The following is a 24,748-nucleotide window of genomic DNA, read 5'->3' on the forward strand; positions in this document are numbered from 1 at the left end:
GCCTGGTTCCTCAGTCCTGTAGAACAGGCTGTTTATATCTGATGCACTTAAAGTCAGGGCAGGACTTGAGTTCTCTGCCCCTGGCTGCCTGGCATTTTGAGTCGTGTAAAAAGCTCCATTCATCTTTGAAACTGTAATGATGGCTGGCTAGCCTCAACTTGGCATTCAGTTCCAGTAATGAAGCTACCTCTCTAGCCGAAACAAAATCGTATCTTTGTTTCCCAGATCTTCTGGAAGATGCTTCTCTGCCCAGACTTAGGCACTGTGCAGACCAACTCAAGGGTGTTGAGTGTGTGTTGCCACACAGTGGTCATTGCACAGACCTCCCAGATGCCAGTGGCTGCAAGCCGAACCTTTTATTTCAACACCTATGGTTATTTTTTGATTAAATGAGCTTATGACAACAACTGCTTTAGTGAGATTACTGGTTAAGTAGGAGTGATTTCTACCAAGCTTAATGGGAAGCAATGATTGCTGGAGGAGAATAACATTTGCAAATTTGCTTTTTCAATTGGGCAGCTGCTCGTTTCATTTACAGTAGCCCTCCTTAAAATACTTTATTTGATAAGGTGTTGTTTCTATTTCTGTATGTGATAGGAGCCAGCAAAAATCACTTGTCTAATATTGCTGAGACTTCACTGTAATAAGCTTAAGTAAGTCTAAAGAAAGATGTTCTGTCTTTCCAGCTAAATGGTATACACACTTACACCACCAGCATTACAGCAGTACTACTACGATATTTGTTAATAATGTGATCATTGAGATTCCATGGAAAATAATCACCCTGCTGTTGGAAGCAGGTTTCACCTGTCTCTGGCAATCTGCGGGGTTATGAAAATGTATATGTTGACAGTAGCTCTATGGTACGGCCCTTCCTTGCCATCCTCAGGTTTCTGAGAGGCAGGAAAGTCCTGTTCCTGCAGCTTGTCAGCAGGAAGAGTCTCATTCACTTTGGGCACCACATTTCCCAGCAGGCATATGTTGTTTTTTTGTATTAGTTGTTTGTCTGGCTTTTGAGAAGGATCACCTTATGCCTTCAGGTGTGCTAATTATGTCTTGTGCATTCAAACTATGGACTTCCCTGCAGTTCAACGAAAGTTCAAGTAAATAGTGCAATTAATGCATAGATGGTACAGCATTAATCCAGAACCTCCCTATTCTCTCCCAAGTTGCACAGCCGGAAGCCTGAGTATGTACATAAGACTTGCAGAGAACCTGCTTTCCAAAATGCAAAGGTAGACAGGTATGATGAGTGACTTTCTAATTCTAAACACTCATCAAAACAGTTGTTGTACGGATACAATGCTGATTTAATGCTTCTCACTCTCTTCCTATTTCTCTTTTGATAGCCAACACTATCATTACTTGCTCATCCCATTTGAGGCTTACACAAAAGTAACAGTTATGCACTGAATTCCAGGTTTAGACACCTCCTGAGTGCCTTAAATCCTGAGCACTTAGTGCTCTCACAGATGCCCTGTATTACCAGCACCACTTTCATTTCAGGTTCCTAGATAAAGATTGCGCTGCCTTTCATGAGGCGCTTATATTTAGAAGTACTGGCCCAAGACAGCGTTGCTAGCATTACCATCTCTGCGTTCTGTTGACTTTCTCAGTAAACAGTGTGTTGTAACAGCCTTTCTTTCCCTGCTAAACCAGGTGCTGTTATTTCATGACCAGAATTATGGAATTCATTATGAATACACCATTCCTGTAAACTATACTGCTGAAAACAGAAGCGAGCCAGAAAAGCAACAGGATTCCTTGTACATTTGGACGCACAGTGGATGGGAAGGGTGCAGTGTGCAGTGTGGAGGAGGTAAGGCCAGCTGGGAGTTTGGTTGGACTTGTACAGTGTGTGCAGACACCAGCCGTTAGGTGCCTGCAGAAGACACTGTTGGCAAAGCATGAAGGAAACTGAGCCATGGGAATGGATGTTGCCATAATGAGCTCAAATAAGAGCTCATTCTCACCAGCTTTCCCAGCTATCATCCACATCCCCACAGTTAATTTTCGCCCAGCATTTTGGCAGGGACACTGCTTTGTCGGCTCATTACCGTAGGCTGGAGCTGCACCTGGATTAGTGCTCCGCGGATGGCTCAAGGCGCTGTGTGCAGCCCCATATCTCAAGTCTCCGTCAGATTCTTGGAGCAGAGTTTTCACAGGTGTTCAGGCATATTTGCTGAAAGACACTTCCTTCCCCAGGGATGAAACAGCGGCAGTGCTGCTGTGACAACTCCTGGAGATTGCGTCAGACACTCTTAATGTGGGGTGGATTTTCTAGGCATACACTCGCACACTGCGAATCACACTTTTCAGTCACTCCCTAGGATGTGCTGAGACAGATTTGCCGAACCCTGGGGGGGAGCTGATGCCTGTGAAGCCAGAGATTGCTTTGTCAGCCACTGTCCGCTGAGTTTTCACTGTGGGAAGTAGACTTTTCCCTGAAGAAAATGTATCATTTACATGCATTCTGGTCAGTCTTTCTTCACAGCTAGAGCCAATTATCTATCATCTTACATGACCCAAGAAAAGAGTGCTCATCTTCACATTTGCAGGTTTATTCCCCTCAGTATATTGAAATAATGGAATTTGTTTCTCTGCAAATAGAATTGATTTTAAAGTCAACGCTTTTACTTACCTTTTAAAACAGTAATGTGTTATAGCCATTGAGCCGTCACATGAGTGAGTAGGAAACTTGTTTGTAGCTGTTTTGATTTGTGTTGCAAGCCTGCCACATATATGAATCAAGTCAGCACCTGGCAACATGGCTTCCACCAGTAGGAATTTGGATATAGCAGTCAGTCTCATGTGCTATGGTTGTCAGGTACTTTTTACTACTTATCCAAGCTGCATTCATTTATTCAGCTTCCCTTTCTGCAGTTTCACCTGAGATGCAGTTTCAGTTGTCAGTAACTTCTCTACAGATTCCTACAAATCTTTTATTAACAGAATTTTAATTATTTTTTATTAGCTGTTGCAGATCATGAACCAGCTCAGTTTGTTGCAGACTCGGAGTTACAGGGAGAGAAGCTGAGAAACCAAAATAATTAGCAGTAAGGCAAAGTCCCATGGTGCAGGGACAGCATTTTCCTTGTGATGTGCAGTCATATCATGCTACCCTGCGACACAGCTTTCTTGCTGTCACATAGCACAATACTGAGCCCTGAGGGCCACCCTGCTGCTATCTTGGTGACACTGCTGTGTCGGCTAATGCACAGGCATAGTTGATGTGAGAAAAGCTGACTACTCCTGAGATGTCTCTTACTGGTGGGGTTTATTAAGCAGCATATCTGGACGACCACAAGATCAGAAATAATTTATTTTTGGTGGCTTAATTTCACTTCTTTGTGAAATACAAACAAGCCCAGTTTATCATTCTTGAAGCCTGGTCACTCCTTTTCATCCTGGCCTTTCTTGCATGGGAAATAGCAAGAGGCAGCTCTCCTGTCATTATCCGTCACCGAGGGGTGGACAGTTATGTGCCTCCAGCTCACAGAGCAGGAGCGTCTGTTCCAGGTGATTACAGGGCACGGCAACACATGGAGGAGGAACCAGAAATGAAAGCAGGTTGTTTTCAAGATTGTTTTCACATTAAACACTAGAAAAAGAAAGCCGAATAAATAGCTGCTGTGGAACAGAAAATTTCCCAATTACTGTGGAACGATTTGTAGGTTTTCTGAAAGAGCAGAACAGTACATAGATAAGAGAGAAGGCAGAAAAAAGATTGCTTACAGAGGTGCTAGGTCTGAGCAGATTACCTCTAGTAGAGATAGTAGTGAGCTCCTAGCTTTTGAGATTTGATTAATAACAAATTGACCCGATTTCTTAGCCACTGGTTTCCTGATTTTTCAGGGTTGTTTTTGTTTGATTTGTAGGTGAACGGAAAACCATTGTGTCCTGTACTCGAATTATTAACAAGACCATGACACTGGTGAATGACAGTGACTGTCAACGAGTGAATCGCCCCGAGCCCCAGGTCAGGAAATGTAACACACACCCCTGCCAATCACGGTAAGGAGTTAAAAGTAATAAAAAACAGTATCCTTTTCCTTCACAAAACACCCATTTCCAAAGCCTCCATCTGGTGAACATGGTGAAACTGTCTGGAGGCATCGGGACACAGTTAGCCACACTGTCCAGCTGTAATACGCATTCCCATTTTTTGAGCAGATCAGATTTTCATTACCTCAGAGTCCACTTAATTTGTGGCCAGTGAGTCCGAATTCTATGCAAGCTGCACTCATGCACTGCTTGGGAATTGTTTTCTTTTTTTTTCCCTTTGGCTGTCTCGTAGGGGAGTGAGTAACTTGTGGTACTAAGCTAGACAAGATCACAGTGACGGCATGTGTACCCTTGTTTTTTTAATTGGCACAGAGTAGGGTCTGATGAATTGTCACACGGTGGTATAAAAAATCTCCCAAATAGCCAGCAAGCAGCTGATCTGTATTAGCCCGAGTAGTTTAGTTTAGGAGTCTTTAGGGTAGGGGGGTATCTTTTTTGTGTGCAGTTTATACAGTGTCTAGTAACACCTGCATAGTTCTGGAAATAGGTACCTGAGTCTCACTGAAGTCAAGAAATCATAATGAAACACATTTTGGATGTTTTCCTCGGTGAGAATGCTTTTTGACGTCAAGGGGTGCTTTTCTGCATCAGTAGAAGTAATTAAAGCTCAAATCATAGTAAGTAATAAGTTCTAAAAATAATGTAAAGCTCTCCACTTAATTTGGCAAGCACTTTTAGGTAAATTAATTTTGTTTTCAATTTTATAAAAAGGTCACATTTCCAGCCAAAATGACAACACACAGGAAAACAAATTAATTAGTTTTGTTTGTTTCCTCACCAAAAAGTTCACTCTTGCTCTGAAGCAGTGTTTACCACTGTGGACGAATGTGGACCCTCCACTCTTGAGAGCAGTTAGAACACCAAATCAATTTAGGATGAAGTTCAGCAATACCTAAAAAAGCCTGTTCAGAACAACCTGCCAGCTCTTGCATCTTATATAGTCAGAGCAGCTAGGGAAATGCACTTACAAAACTAGCCCAGCTAAAAATAACAGGGGAAGTGAGAAACAGCACACTTCTTTCTGTCTAATTGGACCTGTATGTTGATTGAAGTGCCCTGAAACAGGGAAATCCAGTGTCAGGTAATCCCATCAGTAAGGCTAGGCTGTTTCAGGTTTAGTTTCTTGTCTGCACTAGGTATTGTTGCTGTGCAACATTGTGGCCACGCTGCTTTCAGTGGTATTGAAAGGTATAGTGAGATACCCCCTGTGCTTCCAGGTGTGTAAGGAGAGTAAACTCCCAGTGACATCGGGGAAACAACTGTCATTTCCATGAGGAAGTTTCCTAAATTCAGGGATGCTGGGATTTCTGTCATGTCATTTTCTCTGAAAGGCAGAAACAAGGAGCATCTGCTTATTTTTCTGGCTTGGTGTTAAGTATTTCTTCTAGACTTTCTGTAAAGCCGTTGAGAAGAGACTGGAGTGAGCCCAGGCAGGTGTATGGAGGGGTTCCAGGCAGTGGAGATGAAGAAATGCAGCTTACAAAGCTCAGCAAGCAGTAGACAGCTTCTGCCTCTGCTAGCTGAGAGCAACATTGGGAGGTCTCAACCATCAGGTCTGTTAGAGCCATAAGAGCCACGGGTCCCTTTCTCAGTGGGACCTCCATGAGTCTGAGTTGTTGATGAAGTCTTGTCTTCACTGCACGCCTTCTCCGTGACACTGTTGCCTCTCCAGGGCAGTGACACTGGGCAAGGTTAAATCACACATCCCAAACCTCCTGAGAAAGGACCACTCTGTTGCTGTATCCAGATTTCGTTGCTTTTGTGGATTCAGGTCCAGCCCTCAATGTTATTCCAAGGTATCTCTTTTTCAGTGTGGAACTACCAGGCAATTTATAGCCACAATTTAGCGCAGTTATCCTCAGGAATGCTTAGGGGCACAGTGACACTCTCACTGGTCCATTTTTGCCAGAGCAATGACAGCAGGCACCACATGTGCTTAGTACCCGGAAAGGCCACGAAGTCTTTGCTGATGATCTGATAGACCACACTCCCTCACTCCCTCCGTGTAGACCACACTTTCACACTTAACATGCTTCTGACTGGAAACATTTTCAGAAGCACATTCTCTGTGCCTCTGTAGAATTTAAATTTCCACTTGCGTTTGCCCACCCAGATATTAGAAATGCATGCTTAGCATATTCTCTGACCAAGAACATCTTAAAGAAACCATTCTCTTTCACCATGTCAATGCTTTTTTATGAGCCCTGAATTTGTTTTAGGGTTTCAAGTAAAATTATTATAGCATTTTGTTACAGTAAGGTCCTTTCCCATTTCCACTCAGACCTAAGCCATTTACCTGAGTGTTGAGGAAGGAACAATGGTTTCCTTTCTGTAGTAAATCTGCTCTGTTCTATGCATTTTGATCTGCATTTACACTTTTACTCAAAATTTAAATAGAATCACCTTACAGAGAATTTGTCTTTGGGGAAAGGTCTAATGGCCAAAGCATAGGCCTGGGTCATAGGAGATGATCTCCGTTTCTCTTTTGGATGTGCTGTGCAACTTTAATCAAGTCACAGTACCATACTGTCCCTTTGCTTCCTCTCTCAATCCATTTATAATTTGGATTGTAAACTCTTCGGGATGGAGTGAGATCATGTTGTATAAATGGAGGAGGAGGCTATAGCTGTTGAAATTATAATGAAGATAAAAAGCAATAACCCATGTTATATATAAAGTGATCTGGAGAAAAAAAAGGGTATGATATTAATAAAAGTGTCTTTCTTCCAGCACAATCCCAAAGTGCTTTGCAAATTATATATCCCTTTGAATTTCAGCCGCTTCTTGGGAGAGCCAAATAACGTGGGGCAGGGGACAGTAGTTTTGTAAGGCCAAGGAGGAGATTAGGGCTCTGCAACTGCAACCCAGCATCTGAAAAAAACAAAGCAGGACTGAAAAAAGGATTGGATACACTGACATGTTTTAAAATTAAACGTCAGAGTACAGAATTTTCTGAAGGGTTTTGTTGAAACTGGCAAAAATAAAAGAATCTTTCATTCTTTATTATTATTACTCTTTCACCTTTTCAAAAAATGCCTCTTTTTCTTCCTATTTTATTCTTTATGTTCCTTGACCCTCTTTTTCCATTAAATTCTTTACAGCTTCCTTTCCTGTCCCAACTGCACCCTATTAGCACGTCTTTATTCTAATCCTTTGCCTAGCTCTTTAGATATTTTTTACAAAACCCTGCTGTAACCAGATGGAATCTGGATTCTTGCATGCGGTGTGTATGGGTTGTTTCCAGCACACTGAACACCAACCCAAATATATAGGCAAACCCAGCACTCATGTTGGCACAAGACTCAGAAATCACAGATCACATCAGCTGTTATTACTGAAAACATAGGTCGGCCAGTGGCCACACACTTCAACATGCATGGTTGGGTCTATGAGTATGAAACTGCTCCATTCTAATGCAGAACAAGAACCAAAAACACATGAAATTTCCTAACTGTTATACTTGTAGCGGCCTGTATACTAACACTGTTAATTTTCCTCCTCTTTGCTATAATAGATTTTAATACAGGTTGAGTTCTTTTAGGGACCTGCTGAATATGTGCTGTTCCTACACAGATGCTTAACAGCAGCATAAACAGTCAGAAATCCCTGCCTTCATCTACAGAAAACTACACGAGACCTGAGCCTTTCTTTTCATTATTTAGGACTTGAAAGGACCTCCTGAATTCAGGAGTTAGTCTTCTGCTGCTACCAGCAGCATGGCATAGACTTCTTTGCATAAACCAATTGCACTCCACAGTCTGCTTCCCTCACTGGAAGGCTCTTCTAGGACCCTGCTGTTCTTGTGGGTTGAGATCTTTTCTTTCCAACTTTAATTTATTCATTGCCATTTTTCACCCATTTGTTCTTGTGCCGGGACTGTTCCTTTGCGTATAAAATACCTCTCCCTCACTAGCTCTCATCCTTGTGCTAAGTGCCCTATGATACAGCAACCACTGTATCTCCTTCTTCCATCATTTTCCTGGGCTAATTCTATTACTTTCCTTTAACTGCTTAGATAAGGGACTCTCCATTCCCTTGGTCACCTTTTCTGCTAGTGCTCTAATTTAAATTCATCATTCAAGTACATAGGTGACCAGAACTGTACAGAGTATCCCAGTCTCAGTCTCATCCAGCCCTTACACAGTTGCAATCAAACTCTCCTGTCTCCACTGGCAGTAACTGTCTTGATGAGTCCTTTGCTTTTTTCCTTGCTGCATCCTGTTGGTGGCTTGGAGTCATCCTGGACATTGTCCTTCTTGTTTGTTTCCAGTGTATGAATCCTGGTTTTAACACGGAAATGCTTGTCCCTAAGCACACAGTCTTGCACTTTATACTATTGATTTTCATCCCATCTCTGTTATTGCAGTACTCAAGGTTATTCAGTTCTTCCTGTATGATATCCTAGTCCTCCACTGCATAGACAATGCTTCCAGATTTGCATCGTCGGCAGTTTCAGTGGCACACATCTTTTCGTGCCAAGGCCAGTAATGAAAGTACTAAATTAAATCAGATGCAAGACAGATCCTTCAGGAAGTCCACTGAAAACTAATTTAAATTCCCTTCCTCCCTAATACTTCCTCTTTAAACACTACACAGTAGTCAGTTCTCACCTACTAAGCAGTTTTCACATTGATATCTACGTTCTCCAGCTTATCGCCAGTTTCTCCAATTTACCTAAGCGTTTCCAGTGCAGCAACAGGAGTGCTTTACTGATACCCAAGTAGATTACATTTACCACATTTCTTTTGTCTAGAAAAGCAGTTATTTTAATCAAATAAATACATCCAATTAGTTTTGCCTGGTGTGCCTGGAGGAAATTTATGTTGCATTTTGTCCTATTTTCCATTTGTCACTATGGCCTTGGTTAAGGTTTCTATCCAAATCCATTCTAGAAGTTGGCATACTGCTGAGGTCAGGCCTGTGATTACATGGATCACTTCTTTCTTTTCTTCCTTTCTTTTCTTCCTTTCTTTTCTTCCTTTCTTTTCTTCCTTTCTTTTCTTCCTTTCTTTTCTTCCTTTCTTTTCTTCCTTTCTTTTCTTCCTTTCTTTTCTTCCTTTCTTTTCTTCCTTTCTTTTCTTCCTTTCTTTTCTTCCTTTTCTTTCTCTGTCTCAGAGCCTACCTCTCCCTTTAGACTTCACTATGTAGCTGTGACAGGGCTCTTCTTAGCAGTTCTCAAAGACAGATGTAAGGAGGGAACACCATCCCCAGGGAAGACGACAGTCACCAGCACTTACAGACAGAATTGGTTTGCTGCTGTTCTGGCCTGCTTTCAGACCAGTCTGGTCTAGTCTCCCTGATTGCAGTTTGTTTACACAATATTTATTTGTGTCACCATCACAGTCAGATGGGGGGCACAGCAGTTATGAATTTCTGTTGTGAGGTGAAAGTCTTGCAAAAAGTGGAGTTTGGGGGAGAGTGGTATGACATAGAATTCATTGAGAAAGTTAGCAAGTTGTGGTGTGGGAGATAGGGACCATGTGAACTCTCGATTTGGGTACTGATATGCTGGAACAGAATTAGTTGAGAGTGCTTGTTTTTTCACAGTAGTAAAACAGAAATCTTGGAGTAGGATTACCTGATGGATTGTAAAAACACAACATAAAAACAGTGACATCAGAGCAGACCAAATGTTCATCTGGTCCTCTGTCTTGTTTCTGGCAGTGTCCAGGAGCAGATGCCATGGGAAATTAAGAATAAATCAAGCATTTGGCGATACTTTCCTAATGTATTTCCCAACTATTTTCCCAGTATTTCACGCAGCCTCCTCTGGATTCCTTCACTAGAGTTGTCTGTTTGTATTTAATGATTCCAAATGGATATGTTCTTCCAGTAATGCATTCAGGCTCTTTTGGAACTGGTACAAATTTTTGGCATCTGTAGAGTCCAATGGCAAAGAGCTCAACACCTTAACTATGCCTTGTGCTAAGAAGCGTCTCCTGTTGTTTGCTTTGAATTTGGCAGTTTCCTTCAACGTCCCCAGGTTCTCCCATTGGAAGAGGCCATGAACAGTGATTCCATTTCACTTTCTCATGATTTCTTTGTACACATGTATCATAACCCCTTTTCAGATGTCTTTTTCCCAGCCTGAGGGATCCTAGTCTCTTTAGTTGTCCCCTTTATGAAGACATTAGTAAGGTCACTTAGTGGGCTCTAGTTAGAGCTGATTTGAGGGGGATGGTGGGAAAGGAAGAAAAGCAAAATCTCTCCTCTGTTTTGTTTGCAATTTCACACCTACAGTTCAGCCTCTCTCCTCTTTCTTTACTCGCTTTTCTCCCCTTCACCACTTGCTTGTGGTAGAGAAGAAGGATTGAAAGGAGAAGTCTCCTACACCGTGTCTTTCTATCCCTGCCTCTAACAGCAGGCAGCAAAAAACATTTGCAGCTGAAGAAACAAATACCCCAGTCTCCCCAGCTGTTCTTTGCAGTGTGGTTCCTGTCCCAGTAATAAGAGAGATAGTAGGAATGTAGCTGTCCCATATTCCTCACCTCCTGCTCTGCCAGTGGGAGAGGACCTGCATGGCCTTCCAGCATCAGTTAGCTCTCCAGTTCCCACATCTGGACATGTGTATAAATGTACCGGTGTCATTCATCAGCTCACACTGGCAGATACATTGAGAAGCTGCACTGGTTCTGCACCTCAGTGTTGCTCCCTTGCGCAGGTGATGCTCAGCCCGTTCTGGCTGGTGCCAGTAGCTCTGAAGTTCTCATGTAGACCTTCTTGATCTGTGTGCACATTGCCAGGAAAGATGGGAGGTTACATGAATAAAAGAAAAGAAGAAACAGCTAAGGGGATGGTTTCAAATCATTTTAGCCTGGAAATCTGGCATAAATAGTAATGTTAGCACCCTCTGATCCAAGGAGGCACCACGTAAGAGCTCATTTTGAAGCACTTCCCAAAATTGGAGTTGGGATCTCTAGTTTGATCTCAGTTTGAGCTTAATGAATTTGCCAGGACTGTGCTGGACACGGTGCAAGACTCGGTGAGTGCAGGCTGAGCGAGCAGGCAATGCTGCGCCCTGGTGGCTGCTCTTCAGGGAGAAGATCCTGTGCTCCCGGCGGTGGGCTGCTGCGACAGGTCTCCAGCAGGTCCTGCAGGACTGCGAACCAAGTGCTCTAGACTAGAAAGCCAGAGACTGTTCTGGGCACCCTCGTGAGTTGGTAACTGCTGTCCTGTCATGGGCATGTCTGATTAGCACCATCCACTAGAAGGAGACAAAATCACATTCGTTCCAGGTTGTATGACAGTCCCTCAAGTACAGCAACTGGCAGGCAGTACTTAATTAGCTACCAAAAGACAGAAGGAAATTCCCAAACAAATCCAGCAACCCAACTCAATGAAGCAACTCTGGAAGAGAGTTAAGAGAGAGGGCTTGGGAGCAGGCAAGGGATAGGACCAGAAGGGCTGATTAGCCAGTGCTAAATGCATTCACATTAGATAATTTAAGATGACTGGTTGGAGCAGAAGTTCATTTGGCATTAAATTTCACATGGAGTCATGAGACAGCTTTCTTAGCTTTGCTGTAAACACCCAGGCTGGCTTACATCATGGTTTTTCCCATTACAATGTTTGACTCAATTTCCTTATGCTTGAAAATTGCATTGTTTTAAAATGTTAAATGATGTGTGCTTCTTTGTGTGGTTTGAGGCTCTTCAGGCTGAGTGCAGTCTTTACCAACAAAGAAGGATTAGCAGGATAATCTTGCATAATATTTAGTTATGGGTGAAATTCACCTCTACTGCAACCTACTGTAATGCTCTTCACACTGCTTACATCCCTGCGGTGTGAGCCGAGGAAAAGTCACTGCCTTCCTCAAATGCCATGGACCGGCACATGTTGCCTGGTGAAAGACACGCGAGCCATGGACCAGGGCAGGGGGACTGGATGCAAAAGGTCTCTGGAGGTGTTGCTGTGCCTTAGTGGAGTGAGGCAGTGGCCAGCGTGAAGGACGCTTCCTCACACGAATGCCACACTGAGTCCTCTGGAGTCTGGGCAATGTGTTTGATTTGGAGGAGGGAGAATACAGAGTCTTCCATTTAAAAGAATGCCCAAGGTGTGTGTAAATTAGCAAACAGTGTCCCATGGTTGATCTAAGTCAGTGGGAAATTAAAAAAATAGAGCTGTCAAAATGATAATCACTAAAGAAAAAAAGAAACCTGTGTGAGTGAAAGTTGGCAAGTCTGTTAGCAGAATGACTACTGTACTGGAAAATTACTGAGCACTGTTTATAAAGGCAATCAGACAGGAATGTTAGTCTTGGAGTCCTACTTTCGACATCAGCAGCTGTATTATTCTACTAGATTCCTTGTATTTTTTTCTCCAAAAAAAACTTCTAGTGACTGGGTGTGGCACAACCTGTTCCCAAAAATCAAGATTCACCTGATTATTATGACCCCAGTATTGCAGAGATTTAGTGGAGGATTTCAGAAGTGCATGGGGAGAGCATGAGATAATAGCAAAGAGTCTGCGTGTTTCATGGAAATCATGAGTCCACTTGTAAACAGTGTTTGCTTGCCTCTACATATTCAAGCATGTACTTAGTTTGCTTGCTCTAAGCAAAAAATATCTGCCTGTCAATTCCACGTGACTGATTCTCAGAAAGCTTTTCCAATTCTGCTTGCTAAAATTATCCCATGTGAAATCCTGGCCCTGCTGAAGTTAGAGTTTTGCTAACTTCAGTAGAGCTACAGTTTTCACCCAGGTGCCTGAGATAAGTAAGAGCAACTTCAGCATGATTTTACAGCAGAAAACAGCCACTAAAAACAACCTTTGCTAACTCGACTTGGAGTTTATCCTCACCTGCACAGTAATTCAACAAAAATAGTGTATGTTCAACAAAAAGGTATGCAATAAAATCTGATAGAACTCTGAAGTTGCACGGCTTTCAACTAGTTTCTGTAACAAGTGCTTTTTCAGATTAGCTGTGCTTTCTTGAGTAGCAAATTTCTTTTGATCCATTATTCAGCAGTAGTGCAGGCTCTTAACTAGTTGAGGTAATCAAAACACAGGTTTAATAAAAAAGAGAAAAATTAGTGTTATTTCAAATATGTCTGTGGTCACATGCAATCTATTACTACGAAAGCAGGCAAATAAATTTCAATGTAGCATTTGGGAGAGAAAAGAAGTAACACAATCCCCATAGAGGGCGAGTACATGTGCAAATATGTGCATGGGTTTTTGGGTAGTGGAAGAGAACCAACCTGCGCGCACCAGTCTTCTGCAGGCGCGAGGCACACATAACCAGGTGAAATTTAATGGGCTGCAGTATTTACCCTAGAACATGTCATGGCCTTACATTGTAAGAGACTACAAATCTCAAAGTGACCTCATGTCTTTTGATTGCACTCCTCCAGCCCATCCTTCAGCCTTGACCCATTTTATCCTCACTGCATTTTTTCCCAAATCTTTAGCTACAACTCTTCCTTTGCAGACATTCATCTCCCCTGGGTTTATGTACATAGTGCTGTGTAGATGCTATTTTTTTTCTTAGAAAATGTGGGAGTCTTAGGCAAGTAGGTAGAGTGGATAATTCAAGGTTAATGACTAATCCAGACCACAGAAAGATCAAATGATGAACTCAACCTCCAAAAGATGTTTAAAGTTTGCTCCAGGGGCCTGCCAGAGGAGTGTTGCCAAAGCAGATTAGAAGAACTCCCAATTCCTCAACAGAGATACTGAGAGGTCAGAGGTTGAGGAAGATTCAGAAGACAAAGATTTAAAACAGCCCTCTCAGATTGCATATCTTGCCCATCCCAGCCTTTTGAGACTTTAGAAAACCCCACCCTTCTGGGCATTTTTTGTCTAGAAAAGCTGCCACTCAGTGGGTTAAAAATCTATATTTAAAAGCTGAGCACTTCCTTCTTAAATCTAACCACCAGTGTCATCTAGCACTTGAATCTTTTATAGAGGTAAGATTGCAAAAAATAATGCCGTGGATAAAGCCATCGCCAGGATTGTGAGAATGATGAGTGATGAGTGTGTGAGTCACGCGAATCAGTCGGTGTGGGAAAGAGGAGAGAGGCTCTCCAGTGACTCCAGCTAGAGCACTCACATGGTCCGACTGAAGAGAGGTTATGACCTGGGAGGAAAACACCAAACTGCAAAGGACTGTGATACCTAGCAATCCCTGAGATCAGGTTACAGGCTTGTAAGATAACTAGAAGCCAGATGGTCTATATGATATACGCAGGGCTTAGTGTATAGCAGCTAATTGGCTTAGTTAATAATGCAGAGCTGGCTTGGTGTTTTAAGTTAGAACAGCGGAATTATTTTTGACATTATCATAAGAAAAATACTTACATTTTAAAAAAAGTGAAAAGCAAGTTTTGTTCTTAAGCACATCCAGGTGTGCTAAAGGTGTAATGACAGTGTAGAAAGGAAAATCTGTCTGTAGTGTAATTTAATAGTAACCCTAATGTGATACTATTTGTACATCACATTTTCTGGCCAGTGTATACATTACTTGTTATGCTGTCTTTTGCAGATAGTAATTATGCTAATACCTTGCTGCACATTCCTTTACCAAATGTGAAACTGGCAGGAATTTTTGTTTTATCCATAAATCCTTTGTATTTCCAGTCTGGTAGTGAACTATGTTGTTAAAATACAGTAGCAGTGATTTTGTCTCTCACAGGCACTAAAATAACATTTTCTGCTGGCTATGAAGGGGGTTTAGAGAGAAGGAGATCTCCTTTAGGAGAGGGGGAAATCAGAGCCCTGCCAGTCCCCTGCCATACAGGACTCGCATTTCCTTGTTTGCCAGATCTTTTTTACCAGCTGTTGAACCAAGCAGTGATTTCACTGGGAGGATGGAGTTCCATGGTCAAACTGATAATCCCCTTGGTGCTTTCGAAGATATCCTACATTATTGTTATTATTCAAACACTTAATCTGTTGCTTGTCTCTCAAACATGAAACTAAAACCCCCACGTCACAATAGTTCTTTTGATTCCAAGTTCAGAATCATGGGATCCATGAGGGGTAGATGAAGGTTTGGCTGGTGGTACAATGGATGTAAAGTGTGCTCATCAGTGGTGCTGTCATAGCATTCATTGCCATAGCCAACAGCAGCTAGGTTTTGACTCATGCTCTGTGGTTCAGCGTGGTCCTGCCATACTCACATTGTCTTCTGGGAACTTTCTGTTCACAGAAGGTGAACATTACTCTTTATAAATGTGGGCTGGGTGTTCGCATGATTTGGCAGAGCTATGGGAACTTCTCTCACTCGTATCCTAAATTGAGAGGAGGGGGTTTTAGACAGAGGGAGTTCTCATCCAGATTGATATTTGTGATTTCTACTTCCTTTGTGCCAGGAGAGGATAGGTGACAGAGCCATGAGCCAAGGTTGGTCACAGTTGTCACAAGCAGGACAGAGTGGGCCCTGAGATGGGACGCGGACGGAGGAGAGGGGAACGCAGCATCATCTCCTAGCTAGAAACTCTGTTTAACTTTTCCTTTTCAAGAGGTCTGTGACCAAGCTGACAACAGAGCCACAACAACAGGAAATTTGCATTCCCTTGAAATCAGTGCAAGAAAAACCTTCGAATTTGTGGGTTTCACTTTCTTTGCCGAACTTTGTGCCCAGTACCATGGGGAGCCTGTCCTATGGGTTAACTCATGCAGGAGCAGAGTGCAGCCAAACTGAGACCATCCTGCAGCCACCCCAGAGGAGGAGAAGCCTTAAGTTACCTGAGAAGTCTAAAATCCAAATGCCAAAATCCGAAGTCCAGATGGTCCCTGGGGTCCAGCCCTTCTCTGACAAGCTTCTTCACAAGATGAAGTTAATTTAAAGATTTTTCCTGTTTGTCTGACATTTTTTCTTGCTTTTCCTTTTCTTTGGCTTTTTCTGTTGGGTTTCAGAGATCTCTTGCAGTGTAGCCTCACTTTCTTTGTAACCATCCGGTGAACCTGTGGGCTCCCTGCTCAGGGACAAATGTGGTGGGTCAGTAGCTGAAGCTGGACATACAGATAGCACTCGGACAGAAACCTTGGAAATTGCCTTTTCACCACAGGCTAGATTTGAAATTACCCAAACCAGAGCTTTCTGTTGATTTCCCTGGGTTTTGGCTTGTGCCCTGTGCAATCATTCTTCTCGTGATGATGATGATATTCATTCTTTCTGTGCTGCAGCACTAGCTAGACACCACTGAGCAGGAGAGAAATGACATGGCTTTTCCCCTCTGTGAGAGTGACAAAAACACACTAAGGAGTTTTCTTTCCTGAAAGGAAGGTCGTAACCTGACTTCTTAAGGCATCTTGGAAATCGCTGGCATGCCGTGTGCTGCCCATCCTAAATGGAAGCATGCAGGCAGGCTCTGCCAAGAATGTATTTTTATCTTTCTCCTTTCCTTGCAGTCCTTTTCCCTTTTTCTTTTGCCAGTAGCTGTAGATCACAGTGAGAGTACAGTGCTGATGTGAGTATTAGTTCAGTGGAGCCTGAACAGAAGCCGTTCCCGGCCCTGTGACTCGCATTCAGCTCATAAAGCAAAGTCGCTCCTTCCCCCTCCATGCTCTTGTTGAGCAGTTCCTTCACCCAGATCGATAGCTGCTCCCACATTTGCTTAGATAGAGCAGAGCCCAGCTGATATCAAGGGAGTCTGGCTATTAATTTTCATGCACACTGATTTCTGCACTTGGAGGCTATTTTTGTCGGTCTTTCAATATTCGATTACCCAGCTGGCATTTTCCCATTCCATAAGCAAAATACCAAGCACTCAGCTGCAGAGATGCGCCAGAACTACTGTCTAGAGAAACAGGTTTGGTGTCTTGCCAGCTGTTTCAGCCGACAGAAATTCACAGATGTGTCAACTGCTTTAATGCACAGAGACACTTGAGCGGGGCCCTGTTCCCCGGAGGACAGGTGGCCAGCCTGCCCTGCCCGGCCCCGCTCCGCTCCGCTCCGCTCCAACCAGCGGGCTGTGGCCTTCGCGCTGGGCGCACTCAGCAGCGCGGTCACACCATGCCATCAATCACAGCAGCTCGCAAATGAATTCATGACAATTGCATCAGATGAGGAGGTTTCTGCAAATTGCACTGAACTGATTTTTTCCTATTGAAGAATGGGAAAATGGGAGAGAGTTGTTTCATGCTTTTAGAAGTGAACCTTTATTGCAGCGATATTAAAAGAAACATGGCTAATAAGCTGGCATGTACCATTCTCTACCTGGACTATTGGAACCTTCAGCAAAATGAAATAATATTTCTGAGCAGACTTTTGTCTTTGAGAAATCTTATCTGAGCCACTTACCATAACAAGCAACCCAGCACTGGGTGACAAGTAAAAGATTCATTGCATAAGGATACTAATCTAGGTGACAGTCCTAAATAACAGGCTAAAGGTCAACTACCTGGTGTGAGCATAGCCTTCCGGTGCACAGCACACACGTGGTTATTGCTCCAGTCTTTCACTTCATCCAGGAATGCCTGTAATTACAGAGAGCATGTTCCTCACTGACAGATTGCAGGAAGCACGAAGATGGATGCCACCTGTCTTCAGGAAAAAATTGTTCCTCCCTACATACCCCCTAATTCGATCCTTCGTAGGCATTTTATCCACTGCCACCCAGTGAAGCCCTAACCACAGTTGTGCCTCCAGCACTCACTGGAGTCAGTGGGAGCCTTTCATTGCCCTTACACCAAGCTGGAGGACATCAGAGTGAGAGCCCCTCGTTTCTGTAGCACGGCCGTGGTCAGAGATTGCTCGCAGCAGCGGAGCGTTCGTTACTTCAGAAGAGCCCGACACCTTGCAAGATTGGAGTGGGTGTTTGCCAAAGAGCCCTTAAAGACAAAACAAAGCAAACAAAAAGAGGCTGGCGTATTTGTTCCCAGCACTCTTTGATCAAAAGGGAAGGAAATAACAACTGAAATATGCTTATAAAGTAAATAAATTCCAAAGCTTCAGAAAAATGAGGGTTATAGGAAATAACTCCCCCCTATCCAGGTTGGGTTATGGTTCATCCATGTGAGCTATGGCTGCTTTGAATCAGCGTTGTAGGATCCTTTCTAGAAGGGAAATCTTAGCTTTTTCAGTGTTTCTTGAGCGCTGGCAATTTAGTTGAATTCAGATTTGCCAAGAATGAACATGGCTAGTTAGCCCTCATTTTGAAGGCCCCTAATGCCGTGAACTTCAAACAGATGAAATTCCAATTAAAATTCTAGGCAAGCCCGAAACTATGAAAAGGGAAATCTCCCAAGCAAGAGGGTGAACTAAAAGTGAGACAGGAGATGTCTGTGCCGTATAATAGCCTGGGATGTGGAGGATGCGACTGCTTTGAGGTCATACAGTACAGGCCAGAGAAGCTGACTCGGAGCCCGACTGCAGGAAAGCTGTGCTGAGCTGCCTACCTGGGCATAGCACCCTCGCAGTTTGGTTTCAGGGGCCACAGTAGCACAGGGTCTCTGCACAGCTCCGCTGTACAGTGAAGATGTGCTTGCAGATGTAGCAGTGATTTTCCCAGGTACCATTCAAAGGTGACAATATTTGTGGGATAGGATGATCTGCAGACAAGTCTCTCTATCTGGAGGAGAAGTGCAGCTGCGCTGTGGAGATGGGGGATAAAGAGATTTATGCAGAGTTTGTGTTTCTGCCTAGTATGGAGCCAGGAGCAGAGATTGACTGCAATGTGTACTGACCCTTTTCTGCTCCACACACTTCAGCTCCAGGAGGTGCCTGGTTGTAGCACGGCAGCAATACAGCACCCTTGGACAGCCCACAAACCTGAGATTGGGTGCACAGTTCTCACTGTTTTTGAGTGAAGCATAATGTTTTATCCCACCATTCTTTTTTAACGTTTCTTTTCTGTCTCCTTCCCAGGTGGGTGACTGGCCATTGGAGTCCCTGCTCTGCCACTTGTGAGAAAGGTATTCAGCACCGGGAAGTGACTTGTGTTTATCAGTTGCAAAATGGCACCTACGTTAACACAAGAGACCTCTACTGCCTCGGCAACAAACCAACGACTGTACAAAGCTGTGAAGGCCGGGACTGCCTTTCTATCTGGGAAGCATCAGAGTGGTCAAAGGTAGGAGCTAGATTGAAGAAAGGAGCCAGACAGCACACAGGTCTGGTTATGCTGGTCCTGATCCAGCCAAGTGCTTAAAGTTAAGCATGTTCTCATCATCAGCGCATTCACAGTGCCTCACGGTCCTGGGGCAGCTGGTAGGAGTTGTTGAGGTGACGAGTTTGGAGCTGAGATCTGTATTCTGTATTGGGCGGAGTTCCTATCACAAGTTTTAGATATCATGCCATAGTAGCTGTATATTTCCATCTGAGAACTCTGACCAGCAAGGAAAAACATTTCACTGACTTGAGGCCAGAAGTGTAGTAACCCACCAGGCCTTCTGGCTCTGTTTAAGTGCAGTATGAAACAAATACCAGATTTGCCAGACAGCTGTATATTACAGAGAATGTACAATCCTTGGGCCTTGTCCAACCCTCTTTTGTGTAATTCTCGAAACATGGAAAAGCTTGTTAGACTTTATATATAAAGATGCATCTCTATGCAGTTTTAGAGAGTTAAGAAGTTATTCTCAGAAACTATAAACATATTTCAGATATAAATAATATGTGGCCTAGACAGAACCCATGAGCATGCATTTTATATAGCAACAGAGTGAACTGGGAGTATGTCTACAGTCCTTGAGCCAGACTCGGTTAATACAAGATCGCTTGTCTGTACCTTGTGAGCAACACTCCTAACAGAATTCCCATGTTAGTTTTGATACTGTATCTGTTAGGCTTATCTGAATGATGAAAAGATCCTTTCACTCTTGATGTGTTGCTTGTGGGTCTACCAGTCTCACTCCAGACTGACAGTGTTACGGGACTGTCCAGCAGCAGCCCCTTCCATGGGAAGGATCTTTTGTTGTTATTCATCTCTGTTTTGAAACAACGAGCTCCTGTTTAAAGCATTGTCAAAGAGCTTTTGCAAAATATTATTGTAAAAACTTGCTTAAAGGTCACAAAAGCTCAGGATGCAAGAGGTCTTCAGGGAGGAACAGTCTCTTAACAAAAACACAGTGTTATTCCATTGTCCATCTTTTGAACAGGAAGTTTTTTGTTTGGCAAGTGAGATAGTGTGGCACTAGTGTTTCCATTCAGTAGGATGCTCTACCTGTTCGCTAATGCACGAGATTCATTTTCTTTCTGAGTCCTTTCATTTCAAAAAGTGTGGAGAAACACAGCAAAATTTTAATAAATTGTCTTACAGATCTTTTATGCATTAAAGAAGTAACCCTTTCAGGTGATGTCTTCTTTATTTCTCACAGCTGAACCAGCTGAATTGTAGCAATGCTTATAGCTGAGCCTGCTTTTGTCATGTCACCTGTTTTACGTGGGGTATTTCATCGTCCGAGTGCTTGTGGTCTTTTGTAAGCAATCCCAGGTACTTCTTCTTGTTAATTGGAGTAGGTCAAGCTACAGAAAGTTTTTCCAGAGTGGAAATCTTCTGTAGTTGTGACCACATAACTTGCTTGCAAACATGTAGGTTTTTTAGATAATATTTAAAACAGCTGGTTTACTTTGATAAATGTCTTCACCTTTTGTAGGGTGAGTTCATTCTTGTTCAGGCACATTTTGCTATTATATAGCACAGTTGACTCCAGGACACATTTGGTACTATGCCACTTTGGACGCTTCTCATACTTAAAACTCTTTTTACTGGAAATCAGTTTAATCCTTAACAAACATTTTAATTGGATGTTGTGGAGTAAATATCACAGTAGTGATACCACTTTATAAATCAATTTTCTCATGTAGGTTTTTGAACTTTTTGGTTATGCGACAAAAAATAGTTGAATGAAGTGCACATTGATGTCTGGTCCCCAATCAAAAATGTATGTTCTCAAAGCAAATTCCAAGACAGTCTTCAGTGTGGAAAAAAATTAAGTTCCTCTTTTATTGCCAAGCACTTGAGATTGTTTTGGACGAAGTACTGCTCAGCCCATTTTTAATGACAAAAATAGAGAGTTACAAAGAGGTGAATGTTTCTACCGTTTGGGAACTAGAACAGAAAAAAATATCAGTTTCCTTCAAATAAAGGGGCTGTATCTTAACTGCAAAGGTGTGATGCTCCTTTACAAAATCTTGTGGGATTTGTCTACGTAGTATGTTAATAAAATAAGATCTAATCACCTAAACTGGACATTAAGTGATTGCACATATTATTTAATAGACTACTGTGTTGTAGAATCTTTGTAAAATCTGTATGTTAAATTCTTCATGAAGACAGAAGACTCAAGAAAAGAAAAAAAAATTCTTAAAGGAGGTGATTTATGTGTGACCACCAAAGATCTTTTGCAAATGCTGTTTTGTCTAGGAAAATATATTCACTATTAATCCGCAAATGACTTAAAAGCTTGTGGGAAGAACAAACCACTCTTGTGGGGTTTTTTTCCTAGATTTGCTTGTGAAACCCACCTAGACATTTCTTATACTGTGAAAAATACTCCTACTTCGTCTTCATTTACTTTCAGTAAATTGGACCATTTGAATGATTTTATATATTACACTTTATGCTTTGAGATGAATGAGTGCAACCCTGAGGAGTCCACCCCAAGGACTGAGGAAAATGATACATAGTTCAGGAAAGTCTGTACAATTTGGGGCAAATTCGTGGCTTTAAGGTAACAGTTAGGGGACTCCAGCCTGGGATATGTGGGAAATTTTGGACTTTGAGGAACCAGCAAAGCAGTTGCTGGAATTGTCTCCAAAGCATGGCAGAATTCATCCCATATCTAGCAGAACTATACAGTTGCGCTTGTCACAAAGATGTTACATCTGTAAGGAGGTCACGCTATGGGCAGCACATAGTAAATTAAGTGGAAGTTTTCCCAGATTTTCATGAAGTCACTTTGTAGTGCTCTCAAGTATTTAAAGGCATGTCTCTTTGCTTGCCAGCTCATAAACGCTTGTCATTCATGTCCTTAACAAGGCCAGCAGGTCAGAACTGCCTGGATTGTGTTTTTAAGACGGTTAGACAGGCATGCTGAGATTTGTCCATTTGATGTAATTTATATCAAGCTGACGCTTGTTTCCAGCATAGACCCCCTGGATGGAGGAGCTTCTTGGAATATGTTCAAAAGACCTCACAGACTATCTCATATCTTCACTATTTATTCAGTGTCAAAGCAACTGTCTTTTCCATACTGATCCCCTAAAGGGGAGAAGTTGACACGCTAGAGAGGCTTAGTTTTTATCTCAGTTGGTAGATACATCATTTTTCCACCCACCTGTCCCCACTGGCTCTTCAAGAAAATTTCTCACTCTTAACACTGCAGTGGCATGAAAGTGAGGAGCGGAGAGACTAGATATGCTGTTTTGTATTGGCATGCACTTGGATGGCTGTGATAACATCAGCAGATCTGATCTTACTGAACTGGTTATTTAAAACAGTAATTCTCAATTTCGATTCATGGCAATGTCTGTTTCCCACCTAATACAGGCAATGAAGTCAAAACAAGTCCTCCAATAAAACAGAATTTCCAGCCATCTGTTGGCAAAGATAACAGACAGGGGCCCAGATATCCCTGCTCTTCAGAAGTTACCTCCTTGGTGCCCAAGCACAAAAAGATTTGTGGACAATTTGTGTCCACCCACACGAATGTTTGTTACAGTGTCCAAATGCTTGAATCAAGTCTTCCTCCAACAACTGATCCTAGCAACTCTACTAGCCTGCTGCTTTCTCAGAGGACTTCACACAGTCCCTGCATATGCTTCTGGTGTTGATAAACCCGTCTTTCATCCCTGCTGGTGTCTGTGGATAGTCTTAGCTCGCTGGCCGTGGTTGGAAGCTGATCACAACACTGTGGCTCACTGAAGAGCTCCTTTCCTGAGTTACATGCTTTGTACCCGTTGAAGTTCTTTGGAACTAACATTGTGATGAGGAGATTATAAAATCAAGAGTTAAAGCTCACCTTCGTGTTTGACACAGCTTTTGATATAGTCATGAGAACGTGTATGAGAGCTGTGACACTGCCTTTGTGTGTAGAAACTGTGCTGCAGAACTGTATTGCAAAGTTTTGTAACACTGATCTCATGCTACTGTGATTTGAAAATGCATTTTTCACCATTTTCTTTTTCCAGTCGTTTTACTGCCATGATACATCAAGGGATGTGGCAGTTCCGTGCTGTGAATCTTGGTGTGTCCTTTTCCAGTCAATGATATGTTCTTAATTGCAAGACTTAGTGATTCTTCATCTGTAACACAATTCCAGCACAATGCCAGTTGATATTTTTCAGAGAAGGTTGGTTTGCAGAATTGCCATTTTTCAGAAGCAAGATATTTTGCAGGCAGTTAAACCTTTCAAATTACTTCTGTATGTGTGAAAGGGGGTGATCAAAAATCGTGTGTGTTATCACTTTTTCTCTGTAGTATCATCTGTTCATGAACTACCTTTTCCATTTGCTTCTATTACCAAGATAAAAGTTCAGCATTTCTAGGCATCATGCAATAGTTGAAGAAAACAAATGCCTGTTGTTTTGCAGTGTTCAGCAGACTGTGGCAAGGGGATCCAGAAAAGAACAGTGACGTGCACAAATTCTCAAGGAAAATGTGATGCAGCCACCAGACCAAGAGATGAGGAAGAGTGCGAGGATCACACAGGCTGTTATGAATGGAAAACAGGAGATTGGTCTAAGGTAACAGTGAACACTACATGGCATTTTCTTCCTAAGTGAAAAGATGTTCAGGGTGCCATGCTTCTGTGTACAGTGTCTGTTTTCAATTTCAATTTAAATATTTGTAAAGGAAGGGGTTAACTGATTTTGACTGTGGTTTTTGCTGGGATTAAAACTTTCCCCGTATGCCATGTATGACCCAAATATTGCAGCACAGACTTATGGATGTGACCCAGCAAATCTTAGAGAAGCATTTTACAAACAGGATAGAAGTGAGTATTAATTGACAACTTAATCCTCCAAAGGCAAAACTCACACAGACATTCACTGTTTTGCCAATAAAAATTCCCACCACAGACCAAAGCTAGCTCATCAACTGAGCCCTTGCTGTCTAAAAGCTACTTTATAAGTGATGCTGAAACTGTTTTCCATATCTGAAAAAATGAACTCCAACAGTCCTGGCTAACAGGTTGAATTCTACAGAAAGGAGATCGTCAGCAGCATCTTGCAGGAGTGCAGGGAGCTAAGGAGAGGTCCTTGTCCAGTCTGGGGAAGTTGAAAAGAAAATAGCAGAAGTTTGATTTCATTGAATATATATGTGTTAAAAATTTGCAGTTAGAGTTAGAAACCTAGTCACTGAGGAAGAAGGGGCATCTTGCCAGGAGGTTGTGGAGAGAGTTTTGTCTCCCCCAAAACATAATACAGATCTGAGAAGAGGGAAAATGAGGGGAGCGGTCCTTAGGGACACAAGTCAGCTCAAGAGTCTACTTTGGGCTTCTAGGCCAGGATAGTGTGAATAGAGACTGAGTCTGGTTCCTCAGTCTCAAGGAGAGGTTTGCCCCCTCTTTAGGGGAAGGAAGAGTCTCAGGGCTTCGGAAAGCCAAGCAGGGTGACAGAATTCTTAAGACACTAGAAAGAATAAATTTCCCCCTGTCCTGACAGCAGCCTTCAGCAGCCCTATATATTCAGAAGGGGCCAAGACAACCTCTGCTCCTGCACATAGGAGGTCCAGGATTGAGCCTGGACATAGAAAGAGCTGGTTTAGGGGAAATTAAGCCCGTTCTAAAATAA

General features: G+C 42.6%; 1 protein-coding gene across 3 annotated transcripts in view; it reads left to right on the top strand.

The window, feature by feature from the left end:
• The window catches only part of ADAMTS17 (ADAM metallopeptidase with thrombospondin type 1 motif 17), a 201,787-nt gene that overhangs the window by 154,133 nt on the left and 22,906 nt on the right, over positions 1-24,748 (top strand). For all 3 annotated transcript variants that reach the window (XM_064517899.1, XM_064517900.1, XM_064517901.1), the window contains 4 exons: positions 1,660-1,819; positions 3,879-4,014; positions 18,878-19,082; positions 23,546-23,698. In XM_064517899.1, coding sequence (XP_064373969.1) covers positions 1,660-1,819; positions 3,879-4,014; positions 18,878-19,082; positions 23,546-23,698 — 654 coding nt within the window. The remainder of the gene's footprint in view (positions 1-1,659; positions 1,820-3,878; positions 4,015-18,877; positions 19,083-23,545; positions 23,699-24,748) is intronic.

Source organism: Dromaius novaehollandiae, chromosome 10 (assembly GCF_036370855.1).
Source record: "Dromaius novaehollandiae isolate bDroNov1 chromosome 10, bDroNov1.hap1, whole genome shotgun sequence".
NCBI classification, from domain to species: Eukaryota; Metazoa; Chordata; class Aves; order Casuariiformes; family Dromaiidae; genus Dromaius; species Dromaius novaehollandiae.